The sequence below is a fragment of the Aptenodytes patagonicus genome, chromosome 25, assembly GCF_965638725.1.
Source record: "Aptenodytes patagonicus chromosome 25, bAptPat1.pri.cur, whole genome shotgun sequence".
NCBI lineage: Eukaryota > Metazoa > Chordata > Aves > Sphenisciformes > Spheniscidae > Aptenodytes > Aptenodytes patagonicus.
The window spans coordinates 3,986,509-4,012,517 of NC_134973.1; the positions used below are offsets into that span (position 1 = coordinate 3,986,509).

The 26,009-nt window shown below is 39.3% G+C and overlaps 1 protein-coding gene across 1 annotated transcript in view; it reads right to left on the reverse strand.

Moving 5' to 3' along the window:
- CPAMD8 (C3 and PZP like alpha-2-macroglobulin domain containing 8) overlaps positions 1–26,009 on the reverse strand; it is a 54,719-nt gene that overhangs the window by 12,280 nt on the left and 16,430 nt on the right. Inside the window, exons 18-36 of the mRNA XM_076359437.1 lie at positions 25,113–25,255; positions 24,027–24,092; positions 20,529–20,760; positions 19,758–19,911; positions 19,012–19,154; positions 18,488–18,539; positions 17,503–17,801; positions 16,854–17,079; positions 16,137–16,313; positions 13,245–13,326; positions 11,508–11,664; positions 10,960–11,034; positions 8,815–8,980; positions 8,176–8,262; positions 7,111–7,247; positions 6,577–6,732; positions 6,108–6,170; positions 5,478–5,716; positions 2,094–2,181 (exon numbers count right to left, since the gene is read on the reverse strand). Coding sequence (XP_076215552.1) covers positions 2,094–2,181; positions 5,478–5,716; positions 6,108–6,170; positions 6,577–6,732; positions 7,111–7,247; positions 8,176–8,262; positions 8,815–8,980; positions 10,960–11,034; positions 11,508–11,664; positions 13,245–13,326; positions 16,137–16,313; positions 16,854–17,079; positions 17,503–17,801; positions 18,488–18,539; positions 19,012–19,154; positions 19,758–19,911; positions 20,529–20,760; positions 24,027–24,092; positions 25,113–25,255 — 2,742 coding nt within the window. The remainder of the gene's footprint in view (positions 1–2,093; positions 2,182–5,477; positions 5,717–6,107; positions 6,171–6,576; positions 6,733–7,110; positions 7,248–8,175; positions 8,263–8,814; positions 8,981–10,959; positions 11,035–11,507; positions 11,665–13,244; positions 13,327–16,136; positions 16,314–16,853; positions 17,080–17,502; positions 17,802–18,487; positions 18,540–19,011; positions 19,155–19,757; positions 19,912–20,528; positions 20,761–24,026; positions 24,093–25,112; positions 25,256–26,009) is intronic.

Sequence of the window (26,009 nt, forward strand, 5' to 3'; positions counted from 1 at the left end):
CTCTACCTAGAACACGTACAACATGCCCTGAACTCAGGTTAGTGTAAACCATCAGCACAGCAGAGGAGCAGATTGCTGCATGTAGCCCCCTTTTAGTAGTAACTAAATACAAAATAAGCATGGTTGGTTTACAAGTCTTTATCCGGGACGCCTGTCTGGCCCAGCCATGTAAACAAGCCTCACACCAGAGCACAGCTGCCTTGGCAAAAAGGAAAAAAAGTTCAGGGACTGAAATGACAGAACCTATGCATTCCCTTGTAACACAGGAGCTTACAGGACCTTCTCAGGACTCTCAGTCTAGAAACTCTTAACTCTGTCCCCTGCTGAAACCGGTAAAGGAGATATTCACTGAGTACAGCCTGGACAATGGGAGCTCCTACTTCTGTAATTTCTTCTTGGCTCGTTTCAGGAAAAATAAGGAGTAGAGGGATTTGTTACTTAACCTAACAAATTTTCTGTTCTTCTGTAATGAAAACCCCTTTGCACTCTTTGTTTCAACTCTTTCCCTCCCTTTACTCCTCCTTTTCCTCTGCTAATAAAACATTCCATGGGTTTAACACCATAAAGATATCCTGTTGTTCTCCTCCTGTCCCATTTTGAGTTCTCTGGTACTAAGCCAGGTTTCCATCCATATTTTTTCTGCCATTAATGTAAATAACTATGAAAGAGAACTTACTTGAAAGCAGTACAAACAACTGTTGCTCTAGCACCTTCAGCAGGAGGAGATAAAATAGTAACCGAACCCACTACAGGCCCCCTCACCTAATTTTCCTCCTTTCTCTTACCACAGGGATACTGGAGACCTCCTACTGGTGGTCTTGCCTCATCTGAATAGCCATGTTCAGTTTGTTGCACCATTTGTTGCATGTGAGAGAGAATATCACACTCAAAGGTCAACAGACAAATAAAAATTGATACATTTTACATGCATGCATTTGAAAATGGAATTCTCAACATGCAGCTAGTGAACAGATATAACTTTGATATTTCTCTTTACAGGATTAATTCCATATCTGATCAACACACATCTCCGTACAAAAGTATTCCAGCACAGCTACCTAATACTGAAAGGATGCAATTCTCTTCGCAGGGACTAACACACAAGCTTCTCTAGCTTCAATGACAGTCCAGGAGACTATCTGACAGCAGATTTTGACATGGATTGTAAACCCCTGAAGAGGAACATATTGGTCTCATTTTCTCCAAGAAAATGCAATGGTGTTTATATTATAAATTAGCCAAATCAAGTGAAATCCTAGAGAAGACAAAGCAATGTGCACTTTTCCTTGAATTAGGATGTCAAATTAAACTGCCTGGTCTTCACTACGATTCTACTTTAAAATTCTTTCCCCAAATCCCTCCCCCCCCCCCCAGTATAATGATGATAGAGTTATTAACAGAAAAGATCTTTTAGAAGCAAAATACTTTTTAGCTCTTTACCAGTTCTCCAGGATGCAAGGATTTTACACATAGTCCTTAAAAACTCTATTTGCAGCATAAAAACCACCAGTGAATACAGTGTAATGCTTCCACAAAATACAAAGCAAAGCTAAAGATTACAGTTCATCTCCCCTAGAGGGCTGGCTGGGTAAGAGGCACATTCTGTCCACCTCAGTTCGGCTTGCAATAAACATGATGTTCTCCCAGAAGTAAAAGAAGGAAAAAAAAAAAAAAAAAAAAAAAAGGGCAAAAAATTCCAAGACACAGAGCCTCCAAAGAAATGGAATCCAGATGTTGGAGATAACACAGCCCACTAAGAAGCCATAAACAGCTCCTGTTAGAGCACATTTTCACTTCAGCATTTCCAAATGGGTCTCATTTAATTACTGTGCACTGTGCTCGGTAATAAACCTTCATTTGGCCATGTTCAGTAAATTTGTTAATCTTGCTCAGCACATCTGTTTACTCATTTCAGATAAATATTTTTTGACAAGTGAAATCTCCTGCCCCCCCAGTTTTAATTGCGTCTTTTTGGACAGTGCTCTAACATCCAATGGCATTTGCTTCCTATTGCTCCCCAAAGGGAATCCCTGCCAATTAGAGCTAGGTCCTGGCCCAAGATCATGCCTTGCACTCTCATTACAGCATCTTACCTGCTCTAGGCTCTCAATATCTGCACGAAACCCTGAGAACAATGGCACTTCCAAGACAGCCATGTTAGAAGATCCAGAGTGCAGCCATCTTCCCATGAGAACAAAAAGAGAGAAAGAATGAAAACAAACTCAGGATCCAAGATAACAAATGGTACATGGACAACTCAGGATGAAGAACAACTGAAACAAACTTCAGAGGAAAAAAAAATTAAAAGGATCTACTCTTCTTTGAAGGACTTGTTGAAAGCCACAGTCTACTTGGCTTTACAAAATCCTCTTTTCTGCTTTTATTCAACAAAAATTAAGCACAACTCACAGAGGTCAGAGATGTAGGAGATATACAGGCAAATGGAGGCAGAAAAGCAGAAGGAAGGATGTAGTCTCCTGTGGGGCTGCTTGCCTCATTTTTCAATTAATCTGAGAAAATGCACTTGGTAAAAGGGAATAACCCCTTGGAGTAGAAGAAACTTCTGTTCTTTCCTAAGTGGAGGGCTGTAAATGGATTGTGGTGTAAGAGGAATGTTACTTCCCAATACCAGGCAGAGTCATTCAAACCTAGGGTTTCATAAACGGCCACTTCCCTCCAGCATCTAATTGACACTGAGAAAAGTGTCTTTGCTAATGAGTCAGCAACCTCACTCTCTAGTAACTAGTGTTAAAGAATTCGCTGCCTATATCGTCCTCTATAATACCAATGAAGACTCAAAAAAACCACTGAAACTCAGAGTTGTTACTGCTGAAGTGTGCATTAAAAAAAAAAAAAAACACCACAGGAAGGGGTGGAGAGAAAGTTTATTTGGGCCATTGCAAAAGATTTCAATTTTTTGCAGCATGGCAGAAGAGTTGACATCGTAACAAAGAAGCTCCTGCTAATTCCAGAACAACACTCCTTTTCTTTGCATTCACATATAGTCAGCTCTAAACTACCCCTCCTTGGCAGCTTACCTGTTTGCTGTTTAGTTGCACCACAAAGACAATGAGCTTGGACCCAGGAGGGCTTATTAGCTCATGCCCAGCACTGAGAAGACACAGTACATAGCTTCCAGGATTAAATTTGCCAGATCTGAACTGGCTCCAGCAGGGCTACTTGGAGGCCTCTATATGGAGGCCTCCACAGCTGGGGTGGGTGTGTGTTTGCTGAAGCTCTGCACAGAGCCAACCTGCGTGTAATGCCACACTCAAGCTCATACGCCCACAGTAGCATGAGATGGTCTGTGGACAGATCCAGTTGGCTCTGTGTAAGACAGTTCAGGGCTGACAGTCTCCCAGAGACATTAAGCCTCGTTAATCCCAATCTAACTCCATGCACCATATTCCCTAAAAAATCCTGTGGTATCCCTTTACCTGCATTTCTCCCACTCTCTGTTATATCAGTCCTCTATTTCCCATACTGTTTTCTCCCTAACTCCTTAAAAGTGCCCCAAGGACTTCACTGAGCATGACAACACTTAAAACAATTACATTCTGAAGAACACTCCCAGCTCAAAATATTTCAATTGTCATCCTTCGATGCACTCCTCTATTCGCATTGCCTAAATAAGATGATGAAGGAGTTAAAAGAGCATCATTACAGGAAGAAGGGGAGGAAAAGGAAGATTTCATTTGCTTTTGTTTTCTTTCCAAGCAATCAATCTCCTTGGACTGGGCTTCCTCTCAAATTTCTGTCTTTGCTCCAGCAATTCCCAGGGCAGAAGTTTCAGAAATAACAACAGAAAGGTTGTGTTGCTGCAGGGCAGCCTCCTTAGTTACAGGCACCTTCAAGGGACTGACAAGACTTTATAAGCCTACCTCCCCAATACAAGCTGCAGTGCTTAGGCAGCGGGAGAAGAGGTTGAGAAAGTGATATTGTGTTATATACAGCCAGACCGACCCTACCAAACTTTTGGATGATGAGTTTGAATTGCTCATCACTGGCTGTTGTTACTGGAGGGAGGAAGAATTCAACTAGGCCGAAAAATGCCTGGCCCAGGATTTCACAGGCTTGTAGCAATCAGAGGCAATGCCTCTGCCAGCAACATGGCCACATGAGCAAGGGGCAAGTGTGTTGACAGAGATAACAAGATCTCATCTTTGTCTGGAGTCACTGCAACTGTTTTCAGGACTGTAGTCACTGTATGGCTTTGCCTCTGCAGGAAGGAAGGAGACAGAAACTGATAGGGGAGTGAAAGTTTTCCATTTCCATTAATTACATCCGAGCTGTTCACTTGACTTCTGCTGTTCCAGTTCAGTGAAGCTGTAGCCCCACCACCTGCCATGCTCCTGGTCACAGATATGCAGAATAGTTATGAAATTCTTGGGAATGGTTTCTTCTGTTACACAGTAGGATGCTGTAAGCCCTCCTTATTTACTTTGGTTGTGGCTTTCCCTCTTTTGGGCCAACTTTCCAACAACGTCCTTAAAAACCAAAACATTTTCTAAAGAGATCAGCAACTCCTGATAACTGCAGCAAACACTGACGTGTTTAAGCAAAACGTGTAAGTGGATTGAATACAGGTCAGAAACTATTCTTGCTGCTGTTTGTCTACAGGCAAGCTGTTTTCTCTTAATATCTTAAGTTTCCCAATCTGTAAAATGAGATGGAACTGCTAATGTCTTTGCAAAGTGCTTTGAGAGCTAGGAATGAAACTTCTGGAGCTTTAGTATCATGCCATCTTTAAAAATTATTTTAAATTTCTTTATGGAGAATAAGGAGATAAGCAATGAGCTTTAGACAGCTTATTAACAAGTATCTGCATATATTGTGCCTTTACCATAGATTCCAAATTCATACCATGGCAACAAGCATCTTCTGTTAGGTTTTTGGTATCCAAAACTGAAGAATAAGCAACTCAAACTTTAAAGTCAAGTCAATAATATTTATAAAACTATCAACACATTTAAGATATGAGTTAACCAGTTGAAATTACCAAGCTCTTTTAGGCTTTTAAGGAAAGCCTGTTACTGAAGACCTAGAAAATAATCCAGGACTTTTTCTTTTCCACCTGATACAAGCAAATGACATTAAATTTGTCGTCTTCAGGTTTTGGAGAGGCAATAATGAAACTTAATAATAAAACCCCAAGGTTTTATTGCCCTCTTTGTAAATTTTGTTTTTGTTTCTCTACCTTTGACACATACTTAGCACTAGAATTATTAATGCCAGCAGACAATGCTCATGAATGTCCATGCAATAATTCTGTCCTACAACCCACAATTATGGTTGAAATTCTGCATTCTGCATGTGAGGTGTTCTAGCTTACACTGTTTGAGATACAGACAGTGCAGCAAGAAAGAATTTGGTATTTTTCCTGTATCAATGAATGTTTCAGTATAGATGTGCTGATCAGCAAACCAGACGGTCTCTTGAGAAACAGGCAGGACATGATGCAGACTGGCATTTCCTACCTAGTGCACGTCTCCAGTATGACTTTGTATTCCTGATGGTCCTGATCTGAAGCTGGGTCATCATCATCCACCAGTGCCCTCTCTCTGTGCAAGGCTTCAGAGCGATTCTCATCTGGAGAGACAGACCGCAGGAGATTTGGAGCTTGAAGATGCTGCTCTGACTTTGGCTCCTTCAGGTTAACCAGGAGCTGGAAAGCTGGTTTGGCAATAGGATCAGGTACATTGTAAGTGACATCAATCTGCAGCAGAAAGGGGGGGGGACACACACAAAACAAAACAAATCAGGGCAGTTTATTAGACCCCAACATTTCATAGCATCTACAAGTGTTCCCCAAAGGCCAGCATAAACCCAGATCTCTTCAGAGAGAGTGGAAATGGCAGGCACAGAGGCAACAGAGGCTTTGCAACACAGTTATATATAGGTAAAGCTATACCAGAGCAGATTCACCCTAGTACAATCACATTTACTTCTATGAATTAAAGCAACACCACATTATATAAATACTTTGAGAGAAATTCAAAGTGTAACCCCTTCCTCATAGCAAACTGGGATTAAAAAAGTAGCAAACAGACTGTGAGTTTAGAGATCACCTGCTCACATAACTTTCTCCAGCCCCATGGCAACTTTACCTGCATCAGACAGCAGCCTTCACCTTTGGCACTCACAAACAGCCCCGTTGGAATACTGGGGATCTGGGGAGAATCCACAGTTAAGACACAGACAAGACATGCCACTCAGAATGGAAATGAATATCAATTTTAGCTTTATTCTGTACAAAAGATCTTTCCAGTTACAAAGGAGACTGCAGAAGTGAAGTGAGTATGGCTTACTCTTTTCAGCCACCTGCATTTAACAGTGGTAGAAACAAGCAGCAGCACAAAATAAGCATCAGGCATTGCTTATGGTGAAAAATGCCTTTAACTTTGAGTGCTGCCTCCTTCACATCAGAACCCAGCCATAAAACCCCAGAAAGTCCCAAGATCTCACAGTGTTTAACTTGTGCTTTTATCATTACTGAACTTATCTGAGTTGTCATTCCGAACCCAGCTCACATGGATCGTTTTAAAAATTTGGCTACATAAACACAAAACCACCTACCACTGCAGTCTGGAGGACTTTTTTATTCATCTTGTTAAGCTCAAATGTCTCCTGGTAGTCTAGATTAGTAGAAGCCAAGGAAATGGTAAGGTTGACTCCTCCAACATAAGAAAGGATAGCATATTCAGCCAGAGCCTGCAGGGCTACACATGTGTCCTAGGGATCAGAAGAGGGAGAGATCAGAATAGTGAAGAATACAGGAGCATAGTAAACTTACAAAAAAGCGCTGTGCTGTACAGTCATCAGCTTCTGGTAGAAGAATCTTTCTTATTCATTCAGATAGCAAAATAAATATCAGGTTTTGTTCACTTTTGCGGTCAAAGACATCTGTAAGGACAAAGTCTAGGTTCCTTTCAAATTATCAGTCCGAGAAGGAAGCAATAAAGAGCATTGGAAAGTTTTTCTTCCTACCAGGACACAGACAGTTTCTGTCTAGACTCCAGACAGAAACTCTGCATTGACCATTCCTGAACCAATTGATTTCTACAATTGATGGTGCACGCATTGAAGCTACCTTTTTTGGAGGCAGCCCACCTGAGTAGATGAGAATCCTCCAAGTGCATTCCTCTGCTGTGAAAGCCATTTTACTACTGGGAGCGCAGAGGCCACGTCTCCTAGGAGCGTGTACGTCAAAAGGGCATAAGATGTCATTTCCACTTCTGCAGAAACAACTGAAAGAGAAGGGGGGAAAAAATTAAAAAATCAAAATACCATCTAGAAGTGAGAAATCTGAGCAGGTCTAGAGATAGTTCTATGAATATTCATTAACTGAAAAATAAAAAAAGTTAAGAGTCTGTAGAAGTAAACACAGGAAGAGAAAAACAAAGTTAAAAGATGTCTGCACCCAAGATGCATCATCTTCCAAAGATATCTCTGCTTCCAACATAATCTGTTCCCTTCACACAATAGATAACCTTCTTTCTACTTGATTCTACCCCATAAGTAATTTCTCTCCCACTCCAGTTCTACTTTGCTGCTGCCCATACTGTATTTCTGTCCTAGAGATTTTCATACAATATCCAGTTAGATCCCTCCTGAACATGGGTGCACCTACATCGTATTAGAAGAGTCAATGGCTTTAAGTGACTTGAAAATTATAGCATCATTCACCGTTGTTGTGGCTTTGATAGCTAAAGTCTAGGAAATCAGCTGAAATGCCAGTGACTGCCAATAAAAGTTGGGTATATAATCCCTAGGTCCATTTGAAAATACAAAGCTAAACAGCTCTAAGATTCAACGTATTTGACTTCTCTCAGATTTCCATTTCAATGATTCCTCCCTGACGGAATCCCATGTGGCTCTCACTCTTCTGTATCCCTCACTGTCTTTATAAAACTGGAGAGAAAAATGGTGAGATAGCTGGGACTGAATAGCCAGTCCTGTCTGACCACATCTAGCTCTGTCTCTCATTTGCTCTTAACCAGCTTTCAGCATAACGTTACCTGCCTCTTATGAGCTCTCATTTCATCTGGACCCTGACCTGACTGACTGCCATTTTCAGAATACCTTGTCTTATATAAACAATTCACTAGAATACATGCAGTCAGTGGCCTGCTGTTGCAGCCCATTCCCTTATCTCTGTCTTTGCAGTACAAGTACCTGACTGAGAGAGACCATCATTAAATCCCATGAAGGTATCTTCATCAGTAACAAGAGTTCCCGTCAAGCTCCAGTGTGTAAAGCCATCTAGAAAAATAGGACAGTTGAATATGTATGTTATTACAGCAGGACTACAGCTAAGCCTCTGTAAATGGGAAGAATCAAATTCTACTATTGTATTGACTCAAAGAACAGATTCATACCCTGAATTGCACTGTCCCTCCTTTTAGACAAGCATCCCCTGGGCAAGAGGCTCTGTTTGCAGTTACAAAGATGGCTGAACGTGACAAATTAGGTAATTCTTGGATTTTGGATTAAAATACACCATCAGGGAACGTGACGTGTTACAAGGCAAACTGTCATATTGACAGGGAAGTCACTGCAGAGCCTCTGGTACACTTGCCTTCCTTCAGCATCAGCTGCACACGTGGAACTAAGGTACTCAGCCCTCTCTACAGAGAATCAGGAAAACTCTTGCCTTACAAAGTCAAATTGTGCCGTGAGAAAGACCTCATCTCACAGGCCCTATCCTCTCCAGTAACTCGAATATATCATTCGAGTAGCAAGGGCTATTTGCTTGTTCCTATAAGAGGATTGCCAGTTCAGGAACTTGCCAGATTGGACCCAGAAGCACAGTACCTTGTGTAATAGCCATGCTGTTCATTTTCCGCAGCGTCACAGCAGCAGAGGGACTGTGTAGCAGTGTCAGGGCATACGCAGTCAAGGCAGTAGTGTAGGGGTCTTCTGCTGAATGCAAGTTGGACTCTAAGAAGTGTTTTGCTTTGTCAACAGCTGTTCTTTCTTCCTATATTTCGGGGAAAGAGCCCAGACATATTACCAGCCTCTATATCTCAGAAGTTAGAATCACTTTATTTCTCATTGCTTTGTGTCCATTAAAAAAACCCCTAACCTAGGAAAGATTGCTCTCTGCAGAATGACACTAAAGGTTTCCTTTCCCTAAGAAAAGCCATGCATCACAAATTCAAAAAAGGAGCAAATAGCATAGCAAGAATGATCTAGACTAACACCGAGACACATTTATTTCCCCCTAAAGCTGAAGAAATTTCATGCCCCTGCAAGGCAGCAGATGAACAGAGCAGAAGCGAGCTCTCTACTGTATGTTTGATTGTGTTCCTGACACTCTGGAGCGTCTAGCAGACGCCAGAGGATAATAAAGGCCAAGGTTCCCAGGGGTCCCTGCAGCCAACAAACATGTTTTATTAACTCCCTCAATGACCTCACCACGTAGGAACGTGGCTCTGATAATTTATAGAAACAATTTAATTGGACTTGATGTAATTTGGTTTCCTTTGATTTCCCTGTGGCACTAACCTTCCCCTTCCTCATTTCCTAGCTAAGATCATTAGTAACACTTGCAAATCTCCTCTAGGAAAACCATTAGATCCACATAAACTGCACTTCCAGCAAATAAAAATGCTAGGGCTGTCTTGACACACAGCAGCCCAGAGAGAGCATCACATCACTTCTCGGGCCAGGGGGGGCCACTGTTGACAGGGAGGCAGAAAGTTACTCTATGAGCATTTGAGGATTTTCCATTTTTTTTTTAATTTTTAATAAGGTTGAAGGCCTGCCACTCCAACAAGAACTGGGGGTTAGGGGCTATCTGTTTGCAATGGCAGCATGGTCTCGCTCTTCAAGCTCTACAGGGATGCCATCAGAAGTGCTTTGATTCTCACAGCATTTCTGAATAGATACTGCTCTTTGCACTTGCTTTTTCAAAGTCTCCATAAACTCACTGGGTTTTGCCTGAATGGGCAATCCTTTCATCTGATGACCAAGATATGCTGCAACATCCACTACACCTCCTGTTTTAATCTTCCAGTTCTACCTGTACAGACCTACTCACCCACCACCACTCTTTCCCTTGGCTGTTGAAGAGCAAGTGCAGAACTGTATTCATGATTTGCTCAGCACATCTGCAAGTGGACATTTTCCCAGTCATAGTTAGTGGGAATGTTTAACTGCGATGTTATCTGAGCACCTCCATTCTAGTGAAATTGCATGCAGGCAAAAATACAACAGAGGAGAGGAGCACTGTTTTTACCATGTGTTTTAAGAAGGAATCTCTAAAACGTAAGTTGTACTGAAAGTGATTTTTTTTTCCTACTTCAAAAATTATGCAGCGTAATTGCACGTTCCTATGTAGCTATTCTTTTTTCTGTAGTGTTCCTGTTCTGTCTCATTACAAATAAGAGAAACATTTTTCTCCAGAGTCCTCAATCCAGCACATTACAGGAGTGCAGCTCTCCAAAGATACTGTAATCTAATAGCAGTAGCATTTTGGCCACTATAGCAAAGGCAGACTGCAAAAGTTTTCTGGATCCCCGAAGCCTATGCGGCCCTAGTTAAACTGCTGTTAGCACTAAGCTAGGTAGTTAAAGTTTTTTTGAGTATATATAGGCAAGCTACCAGCATCTGCATAGGCTGCAATCACACCTTGAAATTACAAGGCAGAAAACATTTTTGCAGCCATTTCTGGGAGAGGTTGGGGGATGGGGTTGCAGGGAGGAGTTTTGCTCTGGTAGAATAAACCTCGAGCTGATGGTTGAAGGATGGGAGATCACCTTGAATAACTTCAGAATAGATTCCTTACTTTAGAATAATCTCAAGGCTTTCAAACAGCCCTGTCACCTGATGCTATCATTCTAGCGAGCACAGAACCTTTGAAAGTGAACAGCAGTAAAATCACGTTTAAAAAAAAAAAAAAAGAGAATTTTTAGAATATGTAGAACGCGAGAGCTATTTTAACTAAGTTTTTGTTACCTCAGAAGTTACACCTGTTTCTAGAAGAGATGCAACCACATAAGCTGTCAGGGAGATCTTACCATGGATTCCACCCTGGAGGGCAACAAACACAAACCACTAGATGAAAACTAGAGAAAAGGACACTGGATAAAAAGACTCTTGAAGCAAGATGAAGAATACGTTATAAGAGAAGCTGTGGCATCACAGAACTTCTTTTCCTTTGCACACAAGGAGTACGAAATTTAGGAACCCAACCCAACACTGTAGCTTCCTTCCCTAGCAATAGCCTAAGAACACACTCAATGCACATAACTTCATACTCCGAGACATGATTCTGAAGTGTTTTGCAAGACTTGACATCTTGCTTTCCATTCTCATGGGACAGCACACAGATACGTTCCGACAGACTTTTTTTTTTACTGAAATTCTCCTGGTTCTTCCTATACTATTCTAGCCTTTCAAATGCAATATTCATATTAGGCATAAGGAAACTGCATCACTTCACGCTTTGATAATAACTTTAAAAATGCACCTATTGCATGATTTTGAGTCTGTATAGTTTTTACCTGAATATCCTTATTTAGTATCCTGCCCATAGCAGGAAAAGAACCATCTTCTTTCTGATGCTGGATGATCCAGTCTTTGGCAGCTGTTAGTTCTTTTGGGTCAATGAAAATAAACCCACGAGACTGTGCAAAGGACTTGAGGACAAAAGCTGTTAGCCTGTAAATACGAATTTATCATCTTTACTGAGAAAACAAATTCAGAATGATGTATCAGTAAAGGGAAAACAACATTCTTAGAAAGCACAAATTTTAAAAGTCTTCTTGGGGAAACACTAAATATTGTTAAAAAAAATTAATGGTACATAAAAGCACCTGAACACTGTCCAATCTTCTGGATAAGAGCAGGATTAAGGGTCAACAAATTAAATTGAAAAGTATAACTGGAAGATATATTTGTCTTAGTTATGACACACACTGAAATTCAGTTCACTTTTATGGGTGCTCATCTGCTACCCAAATTATTAAAGCTTTTAAATTAAGAATCAATATCCTTATAAATATGGAATTATTTATAAAGAAAAGAGAGGAGTAAATTTTCCAATTTTGTTACTGTCTTAACTGAAAAAAAAAAAAAAAAAAAAAGAAATCCAGACCCATTGCTAAAGTCTGAGGCTGTGTTAGACTTTATACAGAGTTAAGACTTAAGAAAGCAACAGAAGTGTTTTTGGAATTCTAAACCTCTGACATGCAACAAGTGCGAACTCTGGCCAGCTTTGGGAGATTGAATCATTCATTTTACAAGCCTCTGAGGAATGGGAGGGTAGAAAGCATGCTGCCTGGCAGAGGATTTTTCAAGTGTTAAGTAATTCTGTGTCACCATATTTTACATCTAGGGACTGGGAGATGCCAGATCTGAGATAAAAGTTTACTATCTTAGAAACAGTGAGGCAGCAGCATCATAGAAGTGGTACTTCCCCTCAGATGAGTTCATGAAAAAAAAAAAAAAAAAAATCAGTTTAAAGCAAAATACAGAGCAGATGGAGAAGCCAAATGACAGCACAAGCAAATGAATGAAGACAAGAATCTACTACATCTGAGACATTATAGTCAACTAACACGCTAATGTGATGTAACGTACAACCTTAAAGGCCATGGTTTCCTAAGGGGGACATTAGCGAGATGAGCTGATCTCTCAGTTTCCTAATTTCTGGTTCTCCATATTGTTCGACTCTGAGAGGTCCTGCACTTCAATTCTCAGGGCATAAATCCATACCATTCCATTTCTATCCCCATGAGTGGATATAAAATAAAGCACTTGAGAGAAAAACTTCCTTGGGTTTTTTTGGGTTGGTTTTGGTGTTTGTTTTTTTTCTACCCTGGTAGAAGCCTCTGCCACTTCTAGAGACAGCAAGTTTCTCTGTACACGATTCAGGTGAAGCTCCGTTCCCTAGTAGAATTAGGTGCTTAGACGCCCTATACATTGCTACTCCAATTCCAGCAGACCAAATACGATCCTTAACTGCAGCTTCTGTGCCTAAAGCCTGGACATATTAGTAGATGTGACCATCTTAACTGCCCCTGAGTCTTGAAACAACTATAATACACCTACTACTGTAGTATGAACACTCAGCAGCATTGAAACAGTAAGTCTATAGACACTGAGTATTATTTCTATTCTCCACTGTGTACGATACCATGATGGAAGCTGGAAAATTACTCTTCTTTCCTTGCCAATTGTGTATTTTTCCCATTTAGCAAACACTGAATTTTCTAACTCTGTTTTAAATAGCAACTCACCACATACTCCCTGAGGAATCCCTCTCGCCAAAAGCACTGTATGAGCCATCTTGTCTCTTGTAGGTCAGCTGGCGCTGGTAGCCTGGAAGTCACAAAAGAACTGGTGGAGTCCAAAACCCTCACACAGAGAAAAACAAGTATGTAAAGTGAATGAAGACTCAGACCATCTGGCACTAGCGTAAGGGATTCTGCTGCCCGAGGCAACCTCTTATTTTGCTGTGAGTGATAGAGCCAGCTCTGTGTACGTACGCTGTAGCTTATTCAGAAATTCATTCAGGCTAACATCTGTAAGACTACAACTCCTGCATTTTGGCCAGTAGAAATGTTAAAAATTTGATACCCCTCTGAAAAGATGCAGTATTAAAAGCCAGATTTTTACTTAAGCATACAGCCATTCTCCTTCCATTTTACTGAAAGCATCATGCAGATGAAAATTTTTTTGCTTTAATGATACAACTGGATTCAGACTTTTCTCCAAAGCTGTTGCTTAGGACAACTTAATGTAACATGACAATAACAGCTCTGATCTTAACGTATATGAACACTTCCTAGCTACTAGGGCTGTCTTATAAGGCTTGTTTTAGACAACAATTATTAAGAAGTTGAATGCTGAAGAAAAGAACTCTCTACCGGAATGTCTTTTGAGATTGAAAATAAAGATAGTCAAAATGCTCTTCCTATTAGGAAAAGAATTTGCTTCTCAAACCTGTTTGTCTTATAACCGTGAACTGCCCATCCTAATAAAGCACTCTAAGCTCTATAGTGAGGAATGCAGAATACATACTTCGATAAAGCTCTTAAACACCCATTGGGATCAAACCTGTCAGAATGGGTATTTCTGATACGGAGAGATGTCAAACCTGCAAGAAGACCGTGTCAAAGACATTTAGTGCCTGCTTAATTCTCTGATACGTGAATAGATGTTTTATTCCACACTGCGTGACATTTTTATGGGAATGGATTACTTTTTCATTTCCGGAGGCGAAGTTTCTTTGTTGACCTCTCCAGATACAGGCAGCTCCACAATCCCTGAGTAAGGGCTGCCCATGACTCATACACTTTTTCCCGTTGCTCTATAGCCTTCTGATGCTTATAGGGAATGCAGATAGAATGGTTTGAAAAATGGGAGGAACAAAGCCCTAGAGATTAATGATGCTCTTGTAGTAAAAACATCTTTGTCTGGGGGTTGTGGGATATATACAAGTACGTGGCAGAAAGCGTAAGTAACAGTATTATTATTTTTTTTTCTTCCTCCAAACAATAGGAGTTACATTAGATTGCTTTTTTTCTACATAGGCCTCAGATACAATTTACTACTGAGCACTTCCTCCTTCAATTGTTCCTAAGCATTCATTTCCAGTGTGTTAGATGGATAAATTAAGTACTCGTATTTTTATATCAGTCTTATGATTTTCTCCGTTCTTTTACTCGAATGTTCATTCTGAGTTGGCTTATGCTCCATTGCTCTTACATTTGTTCTTCTTTGCTTGCTAGGTTGCTAGTGGCACAGACTTTATGTCTTGCTTGCTGTTCTGAAATCTTCTGTTTTCTAAACACTCCTCTAGATGCTTGGACTCACTGGAGAGGTTCACCTTTCTAGTTTTCACCTGTTCACCTGCTTTTGTAAAACTGCATTGTGGGAAAGCAGAAAAATTACTGACTGGTTTAGCTCAGGCCACTTCTAAAGATTAGGGAATATACGGGAATCGTTGGGTATCAGCACTTTCGATGATGAATGACTAAGTGATGAAAAAGTTTTCTGGCTTGTTAAGTCACAAAAGCCTTCTAGAGTGAGCAAACAGACTTTCTCATCTAAACCTTATACTTGGCAGGGCTCCAGTAAACACAGAAAAGTTTAAAACTCTTGAGGATTTCTTCTGTAAGGGTTAATTAGCAGGCAGAGTTTGGTGCCAAAAACCTGGAAGGTTTGCAGATTCATAAAAAGAAACAAAAGCAAATGATATTGCAAAGGAAACACTGACCCAGAGTATTAAAAAATTCCCTTTGTCTTACTGCTCTCAGCAAGCAAAAAAAATTACAAGTGAAATGACTGTAGCCAGGCAAAGGAAGCAGCACTGGGCTTTTGCTGCTGAATACAAGAAATACATTACATATTACATTTTATATTTCTATTTTCAGAGGAGAACCACCTAATCCTGTCACCTCTGATTTCATGACATGACTATTGTCTGACTCATACAGAAGACAGCTTTGTCCCTTTGGGTCATTCCTGTTTTTAATGACCTCTGAATTCTTACTTGTCCTGAGAATTGTATTTAGTTATAAACTATTTTGCACGTGGCTCTTCCCAAACAAATGCTGAGAAAAACAGTGCATAAAGAGATAGATTCCTTTGAGCTGTTTAGTGAGACAGGACAGGACACTGAAAGGACAGATAAAAGCCTTCGTTGTATGGCTCTAGGTTAAATACTTTGGATACTAACTTTTGATTTTGGGTATACTGTTCCTAAGAAATACTGTTAAAAAAGAGAAAGTTCAGAGAAGAGCCATGTAGTGACTAAAGGACTGGAAAGACAATTTATGAATAAGGCAAAAAACCCTAAATATACAGATTTCTACTCAATTTAATTTTCCTTGACTTTCTGAAATGTTTAAACATAGAAATAAGCTGCCTAAGGAAAAAAAAATTACAAAAAATATAAATCAATAAGCATGTAAACTAGGAGTTATTGAAGGGAAACACATGCTACATATCAAGGGAAAACATCTTGCCATCAAAATCTGTTAGCCTGTGAGATTATCCTACAAGAAATAGTGAATCCTTATCACTTGGGATACTCTTGATTAGAAAGTACAATGTGATACTAGGAAAACTCTCTTCTAACTTACAAGCCTCTTCTCCTTCTATAAATTGTAAATGTAATGAGTTACCTTGAACAAGGTAATCAGTAGCTTCACTCTCCACCTCATGACTGAGTTGTTTGGTTTTCTGCAGATATTTCAGGACAAAAACATTAGGAGCAAAATGGATCATGTTCTGCTCCCCACATCCAAATGGTAATCGCAAAAGATTGTCCAAGTTGTTCAATGTAGGACCCATCACATCTCCTGTTTGAAAAAGAGGCAATATGTTCAGTATCAAGGAATTACGCTTTACTTCCTTTTGATGTCCTATGATTAAAACCCACCTGACTACACGAATTTCTACTAGCTACACATAGTGAGCTTAAATAAACTGTATAAGTTGCAAGTCCTTCAAATGTTAAGTCTTAGCCCTTCAAGCTCTTGCTGGAATAAAGAAATTTCACATTTCAGAGTTTGATTATCCATGACTTCCCAATTTAGACTAGTTTAGAACACAGCACAATTTGTGATTATGATGATTATGAAAGGAATACTATGAATTCTGCAAAGCTCTCGGATGGTATCAGCTTTAAGTCACTGTCAACTCAAACAGGGTTCAAACAAGCGACAAAAAAGAAGTAATAATTATTCGTCCCAGAATTAAGCAGCATATACCTTAGTAACTGCCTATGACTATCTTATCTGGTCTGTATTACTCAAACACTGGTCAGAAGCAAGTAACAGCTGGAGTACCTCTTCATATTTGATAACTGGTACCTAGTGATACCTCTTCATAATTGATACCTATTATTGAAGCCGTAGCTCTTTCTGATCCTGGAATTATGTTGTGGGGAACTCCAAGAGTAAATGCTTCATTGTGATTTTCATCAGTCTCTTCTTTTCTCCAAATTTTAAACTCTCCCATTGACCCCCAGCCTGTGGAAAAGCCAATGTACTTCACCTCAAGCTGTCTGGGGACTGTCCACTCCACAATAATAGACTCATTTAGCACCCGAGTACCATGGCCAACCTGAAAGGAACAAAAAACCATGCAGTTCCAAGAACCCACACATATGAAGTCAGTCTGCCATGTGTCCTTGGACCCAGTAACTTATGTGTGCACCAGAGAACATCGTAGATGGACCAGTACCTTTCTCTCCCCCCAGCCCCAAACAATCCAAGGAAGTTTAATGAGAATTCCACAGGCTTGACCTCCAAGGCTTTCAGCACACTTAGTACTAAAAACATTGAAGACTGAGGTCCTGAGAACATAATGTAGCAAGCAGATACGTTCTGATTAAAACAGCCTGATCAAGACTTAATACAGAAAAAGCAACAGGAATGAAGCTTTCGCCTTCTACAACAAACCTAATGAAAATCTGCCGTATGTGTGCTCAAACTCTATTTAAGAAAGCAAGAGACTTCCAGACCATTACATAGATAAATTCATTACCTGGATAATTCCATTTTTCCAGCTGATCCAGAAGCTGCGGAATTCATCCCAGGAGAGGATACCAGCTGTGTCCCTGCTGGCCACCGGCTCACCCATTTTGCTTATGGAAATCCATGTTTTAGTATTTTGATGTCCACCAATAACAATCTCAGTCATCTCTGCCATGTCATGTGGACCAGAGGACAAGGCCAGGTGAGCATCATTGTGTGCTTTCACAGCAATGTCAAAGTGTGTCATCCGGACAGGTTTCTGCATGTATTGGTACTCATATTTATTAGGTGTAGAAATGTGTATTTTCTCTAGTCAGAAAAATAATGGAATGTTGTAAGAGTTAGAGCTTAGCTCACATACTTCAAAAATAACCCATAGCAAACTACTAAAATTTAAACAAACAGACCTTTCCTAAATACATGTTCTTTTTTCCAGCTTCTCTTAAACAAACTATGAAAGTATACGTGGATGTTTCTTCCCATCTTCTATTTACACCCCCTTGCAATATAGCAGATCCTTCAGTTCAAACTGCTCAGCTAGATTTCTTATGAAGTCTGTAAGTGATTTTTCAGTTCTAATCTAGTGGTCAAAAGCATCTCTGTTTAGCTACTGGAGCCAACTTTGAGCTATCCAAATCTGAGGCAGAAAGAACATACTGATTCCAGAACTGAATTTTAAAACATCAGCTGAAAATATAGTACAGTCACAGTTACTGTCCACAGTGCTGAATACTTAAACTGTTTCATAAAGTAAAGGAATTTAATTGCCATTTCCAGAAATCACTTGGGCAGTTAGAGCAAATTCATAATTAGCCAGCCAGGTAAGAAAGACTCTTTATTCAAAAGTTCCTCCTACACACCATAACTCATCAATCATAGAGAAACAGAAACAAAGATTTTTTTAATTTTTTTTTTTTTTCATGAGATGAAGCCACATGTTTCTATTTATAACTAAATCAAACAAACTTAATATCTCATTTGAATCATGAACTTACCATTTGGGCAGAAGAACACACTATAGGTGTATTCTCTGGACAGTCCCTCTGGCTATATAAAGACAGAAATCCATACATAAAAATACAGTGCTTGGATTAGCAGTAACAGCTATTCAGTTTTACTTACAAAATACAGAAATAATATTCTGCTGCTGTACAGTGTTTTATATTCTTTATAGAAAAGTTATTACACTGTATTCTGTTAGCTAGAGATAGCTAACCACTACCAGCAAATCTCACATCACAGCATATTTCTTAGATTAACAGAGCAAGCTGATCTGATAAAGTTTCTCGTTTTTCTTCTAACCAGTATTGAAGATTGACCAGCAAGAACTCAGAATCAAATGGGTTCTTTCTGTACACGTACCACTAAAATTGATTATTTCCAATCATGTAAACATACCATAAATCAACTTGAAGATTCTTATAAACCTATTCACATTTGATTATCTACCTAAACACTGTCATGATTTGCCCATTTATAATTTTTTTTTCTGAGTTATTACAAATTCGTATTTTCTTACCTCAATAATAACACTACTGCGAACATAATCCACTCCCACTGGGGTCCTTTTGTCCATATAATTGTCCTCTGAGTGCTTGCCATTCTTTAAGGTCTGCATCCCATCCTGACAGCAATTAGTTCCACCATAAGCAAAAGCTTTTGCTAAGAGTCAGAAGGGAAAAGAAGCAGAGATTTTGAGATAGGAAGATCTTCAGGAGTTCAAGTGAAGATCTAAACTAATTAGCTACAGTTGATTAACAATACATCGTGTTTTGTAATTACAGCTCTCTTATATTACCTTTATTCCATATTTGAACGGTCACATTTAAAACTGGACAAAATTTGGATGGTCACGGGGCAACAGAGAAACTCTTTCCTAGTTTGCAGTGTTGCACAATTTTTACTGTGATTATTTGCTTGAAAGATGTACAGAATTTGTTGTTATTCTCTTATTTAAAAATTTCCACTGATCTCTTCAGGGAGATGTAACAGCTCCAAAACTTACATGACCACATATCACACAACAGGAAAACTGATGACTAGGGAATCTCCTGAAGTTTGTTCATACAGACTCTCCAGTGCATTACAGCTGTAGAATCTGTTTCTAAGAAACAAATGAGGTTGAAAAGCTAAGTTGGCAGAAAGTGGAATGAATGATTCCACTTTGGGGTACTACGGAAACAAGAATTTTCTTCTGAAAGAGGAATAAAAAGAAACACTTGTAAAACTCCTTCAAGCAGCAAGCTGTTTTTATTTCTATACTACCAGTGATGTTGCTCAGTCCAAGCTCATTGAAGGACAAAACGATAGAGGTGGGTTTAGCTTCCCCAGGGGCAACGCACTTCTTTCTTGTCAGATGGTGTTTCCCAGGATGCCCAACAAACTTTATGCCTTTTGGAACAGAAATCTTCACGTGGACCTGTGAAAATTTTTGAATGCCATTTATTGCAAGTTTCAGCTGCAAAACCGATACATATGAAAAATCTGAAACCCACAAAATGCTTAATAAAATCATAGCATGCACAGATTATTCATTCTTCAAACATTCTAGTAATACGTTTGACTGACAGCATTACCTTCAGCTCAGCAATTCTACAAGTAGTTCAGAATGATACTGCTGGAGCTAGACAGATAATGAGTTTGAGAAGAAAGCATCTAGGGAGACAGGATTTCTTGAAAAATAACATTCTGTCGAAATAAACTACTTTCAGCAGCTTTCTGATTATGAATGAAATTCTTCTCTGTGGTTCAGTATAAGCTTTCTAATTGTCTTCCCTACATTTTTCAGTGTTTGTATTTCTGAAGTGTTGCAAGACACTGCAGACTACTACAGTTGTTTCAAGCTAAAAGTAAATAAAGCAATGATATTTATTCATATTGAAAAACAATATTTTTATCTCATTCAAAGCATTTATGCTGAGCTTATCACTACGTTATCCCTATACCTTATCTACTGTAACTTGTAGGTCACTTAGGAAATTTTGATGATAAAGCATAATTTAGTGACTTAGCAACGGGAATAAAGAGGGCCGTTACCTCTACACAGACAGCTAAGTAATTGTAGACAGTCAATGGGATTTTGGTCTGTTCTCCCCGGATGACATGGTACGGCAAGGTGAAATCAATGAAGAAAGGTTTAAATGTCTTCAGTTCTGTTTGACTGGCAATGCCCAACCCCTTCTCTTCAGACAGACCCACAGCTTCAGTTATCCACGTAGTGATGGAGTCTGGCACTTCCACGTGCAGCTGTGCTTCTCCTGATATATTACTACCAAAGAGAACAGGGAATAACATGGGTTGGTCAGATTAATGAAATGCTTTTGAATGAAGCTAAAGCACACAGAGCCAAACATTTTGGGGAATTCCCTCCAGGTCCAAACTTACAACATAGCATCAGTGTCTGCTTTGAACAACAGCTTATAAAAGGCCCAATGTTTTCTATCAGGTTTTTTGAGACCTATGCACATTTATAAGGAGCGGAACAGCAAGTAGTTGCTTCTGCAAAACACAGTCTAACATACAAGTTCTTACTGGATTAAAAGCTTTACAGGCATTTGCAGCCTCATTATAGAGAGTCACTTTTCTTAGAGGCAAATGTCTGCACTAAGTCAAAAAAAAAAAAAAAAAAACCCCAAACAAAAAACGAAAAGAAAAGAAAGAATCCTAGGATGAGGTCCTGGATAAAAACAGTTCAGCGATAATCTATTTAACAGCTAGTGAAATAAAAGTAATTTTTGTTGGAACCCGTTGTCCTTGTATACATTGCCACATTGCAGCCTCTGCTTGAACATAAGGGCAAATGAGAAATTTTCCAGACACCAAGTTCAACAGCTGCTTGTCCAGGGGAGCATATTTTGATTCAGAAACATTTTGGTTAGTTGTTTTTTGGAATGCCTGACTCAGAAAATTTCCAAAAACATCATTTTCTTCCAATGAGGATTGAAACTAATTATTAAACATCAAATTTCTACTCTGAGTATTTAGCTTTACTGTGCATACCACAACAGGATATCATAAACCCGGTATCCTCTTCCATGCTTTATAATAATAGAAATTCAATTTTGTTCTGCAGACTTTGCTATTTCCCTCCTGCAAAGAAGCTTTGGCCTTGCCTGGAACAGAAAACATTTCCTCTAAAGCAAGAACAAAAGCTATTTCATGGCTCAACTGGCAGGATGATTGGTGCAGTTATGAGTACACCCTAAGGTTGTTTTCTCTCAAGTTCTTATTTATTCCCCAGAGCTTGATACACATGCTGCTAGCTCTGTAATCTTTTGAGAGCAATGTGCATCTTAGTTGGCGTTGGAAAACGAGAAAGCAAGATCTTCAGAATAAGCTCTGGAAGTCTACAGCATAGCACGCTGTCTTTCAAGGCTGCAATACCTCCTGATTCATATCCAGGACAAACTGAAGAATTGTGCTTTCGCTGCTTTTCAACTGCAGGTTATTCATATTTTAGGCACCAAAGAAGTATCTTGATACTTTCAACGTCTAAATCAACTGTTTGTGATTTTCAATGAGCCTAAGCTACTGTAACTGTCATTAACTAGGCAGCATATCATGTATCAAGTACTGGTCTGTGTATTTATATTACAGTAGGAAAAGGATTAAAACAAGTAGTTTGATAAAAAACCTATTGATCACTATGCCTTTGAATAGGCATGTTCGGTTCGGTCAGTCTCCAGCACTCCGGCCAATGAATGTGGTTCCCAGCTCAAACTACAGAGTGGAGAGCCTGGGAAATGCCCTTGGCTTGACAGCACCATGTTATTTTAACTTCTTTTAAGCACACTAGTTTCTTAATATTTAGGTCTTCATCCTAACTGGAGTTAGGTAGCTGGTACCTGCAATAAACTTCAGCCCTGACGAGTAAGCAGAAGGGTGTCCTAGCTCCAGAACGGGCAGTATTCCAGTCTGTTTAACCGGACAATTTGTTGCAGCTGATGTTCTTTCCACTGGGATTTCAGCCCATAACCAGCATTAACATTATTTTCACACATGAGGGCACTTACTCTTCTGGGCGGGGGGCCAAAATACACACACATTTCCAGCCATTAGACCCTCCAGCCAGGCTCTAGGAATTTTTAGAACTGGTTTGGGAAGTTGACATTAGGCTTTTGTTTCTTTTTTGAGGATTGTATATTATAATTATAAATGGTAGAAGAAAAAAAAATTCTTCCTGTTCAAGAGAGTGGAAATCAAGGAATGCTCAATTCAGTTGTTTCTAATGAAATGAAGTGGAGAAAATGCAATCTGCAACTTTTTATTCCATACTCTCCCACTTACAATTAACTGCCCCAGCTTGCTGAGGCCCAAACGGGCACTTCTGGAATTCTTTGTATATTTCTACAAAGCATATTTCATGCTCAATTGAACAGATTTGAATACAGTTGCTGCAAGTTCCTGTCAAATTTAATTTATAATCATTTATTGAGAATGAAGTTTACTTGCAAACCTGGAGAAGCCTTTTAATAATTGCTTCAAATTATGCTAGATGTGCTGTTTCTGGGAGAGATTAGTTATCTATTAATTTTTTCAGTTCCCATTGTACCAGGTGGAAACCATGAGTTGTTGGGCAGTAAATTAAGGTTTGGGGGAGATACTCGTGCATCAGATGAAAGAGAAAGAATGGCTCTGTGCAATTTAAAAAGTGATCAATATAGAATACTCACCGGTGCATGGTTAGGCTGTACCAGCATTTACAGAAGCAGCTATTCTGCCTCCATCTCCTCACACATATTACCCTGGGATCATTTTCCCACTAAAGCATATGCAGCAATTGATGCTAGAATAGAGGTAAGAAAGGAAGAAAAACACTAGCACTCGCTGAAGTTGACGTTTCTGGATTACCCTAAGATCCAAACACAAATCCAGACCCAACTCATCCCCCACTGTACAGGGGAACTGGCACTTCTGAGGGGCTGGGTCTTGCCTCTTGACTGTGAACTCTAGCGAGATTTCCCATTATCCTTTGCTCTCTTAAGTGGTACATAGAATTCTGGTTCATATGAAGATTTTAGCATAGACCTAGAAATGCGTCATCACTTTATATCTTACAGCCCCTTTTTATTGCAAGAGCAGTCTGACTTGCATTTATTGTGAGGCAAGCTATGCAACAGGTAGTTCCTCACAGTAGCTAATCACTTCAAACCTATATCCTCACTTGCTCTTCAATAACTTCTTGATACACCCTTTCTGTAAGCGAGTAAAACCTAGAAACTTGTTGAACCAAACCATTGCTCCTTTTCTTCCCTGAAGATACTCCTCTGCTTGTGACACCTTGGTGAATTGCACAGGGGTTGCAATGTAGCCACAACTGACAGGTTCAGCTTGAAGTAAATACACTTGAAGACCAGATGAAATGTTACAGAGAAAGATTACTGATTAAAGCAGTAATGAAGAAAAGCAACAACAACAACAACAAAATATCAGAGAATGCCAGTGTAACTCCAGGAGGTTTTAAATAGCTTTGTTTTCTGCAGTTGAAGAGGATACAACCCTCTGGATATAATTAAGGGAATTCCCTGTCAATACCTGACGTTGAGGCAGTGCCAAATCCATGTTTCGGGAAAGAAGGTTCTTTTTCTCTTCTCTGCTCTGCTAGAACAAGAAATAAGTCCTTGGCAATGAATTCTTTTAATAAGACGGCTGTAATACTGATTTATCAGTTACTGTTATTGCCTGAATGCAGCTCACATGACCAACCAAAACTCTAGCTAGCACAGAATCAAAAAAGTGAATGGGTGTATCATTCAGAACACAAATTACAGTCTTTCCAAATGATCCCATTGTGCACACACACAAACAGTCTGGAGACATAAATAAGAATCTAAAAGAGATAGTATAAATAAGATAATCTTAAAAACTAGCATAAATAATATAATCTTAAAAAAAAAAAGGTTTTATGATCCAAATTCTTTCACCAAACGAAATCAAAGGGAGCATACAGAGCATGTGACTTCCCATGATATCATGATATGGCCTTACTAATAGCAGTTTCTACAATCACTACTTTATATTCCCCTCTGTTTCTTCTTTTGAAATTGTCTTGATCTCTAATATTTTCATAATTTGTCCCATTTTTCTACACCTGTGATGCTTCATTATTTTTTTCTTAACTAACCTCTGAAACTTACTCTGCTAAGAGAGGCCACCAGGTGGTTCAGAATACAAAGGGAAGGCACATCCTCAGTTTGCAGCATTAGTCATAGTACATCACGACTTTTTCTTCCTGCAGTCCCTCATTTTATTTATTTTGACCACCAGCTGAATGGTCAAAATAACGAGCAATGAGCAACTCTGCAAAACAAGGGCTAGCTTGCAAATACTGAGAAGCAGCAACTAATTCACAGAAAACTGAGATATGCAAAGAGTTTCAAATGATCCTTTTGAAGAATATTACTTTGCATTTTTCCAGAATTAATTTAAATTTAACAAAGTAGTGTCAGCTGTGATTTTTGTTAGGTCTATCAAGACAAAGGAAGAGTTTCCCCACCACCACCTTGTCTAAACCAAGCAATTTCCTGGGGGCAAGGAGGTGGGAAACAGCTGAGAATATAGAAAAAAAAAAAAAATAGCTAAGAGTATCATAGACAATACGCATTACAATAAAAACGTTACCTTGGTGCTATTTTAGAATGCATTGTAGCCACCAATGTCCCAGTATGTGGCTGAAAAGCTGGGACAGCCTCATCCGTGTACATACCTCCGTTCTGTCTGTGGTTTAAGCTGACTATATCAGTCATTACAACCAAACCAGTTTCCTAGACAATAAAAATGAAGACCACAAAACAAAAACCAGCAAGAAAAAAAAAAAAAGAAGAATTAAAAATGTACCAGTAAAAACTTTTCTGAATAGAATCCCCCAACCCTATTCCAACATTTATGGGGTAAATTTCAATTGAAACTTGAGGATTTTTTTAAAACTTTATATAAAAATGACTTAATGTGAAAATATGTAGGCACTTTACAGGCAGAAGTTTTACGAGAAAGCTCTTGTTTGCTTGGAAAATGCATTTAAACCAATATCTAACATTACTGGGCATGTGTAACTGTCAGGCAGCTACAGGTGAAAAATTATTACACATACTTTTCCCCTAGAATATTACATTACAGCTTTTTACCCTTCCTAAAAGTTTCCAGTGTGTTCTGCTGCAGTTAGCAGGCAGCTCTCACATCAGACATCACCAATTCTGCACTACCAGGAATGCCAAGCAAAATGGAAACTGTCCACACAGCTTCACAGTAAAAATACAGAATTCATAAGAAAGCTGTCTGCCAGCTCTGTCCCCTAAATGCACTTATTCATAAGAGACAGCAGTTCCCAGACACCAAAGGGAGTATGAGCTTTGTTCTCTTTATGTACACATCTAATTATTACAAATCAGGTCTACAGCAGTGCATACATACCAGCTATTAACATATGTATCTTTTCCCTGAGAGTTTACGTCTCTCAGTAAGAAAAAAAAGCATCAGAACAAAAACCCCAACAGATCACAGGGAGAGAAGCAGCAGTGA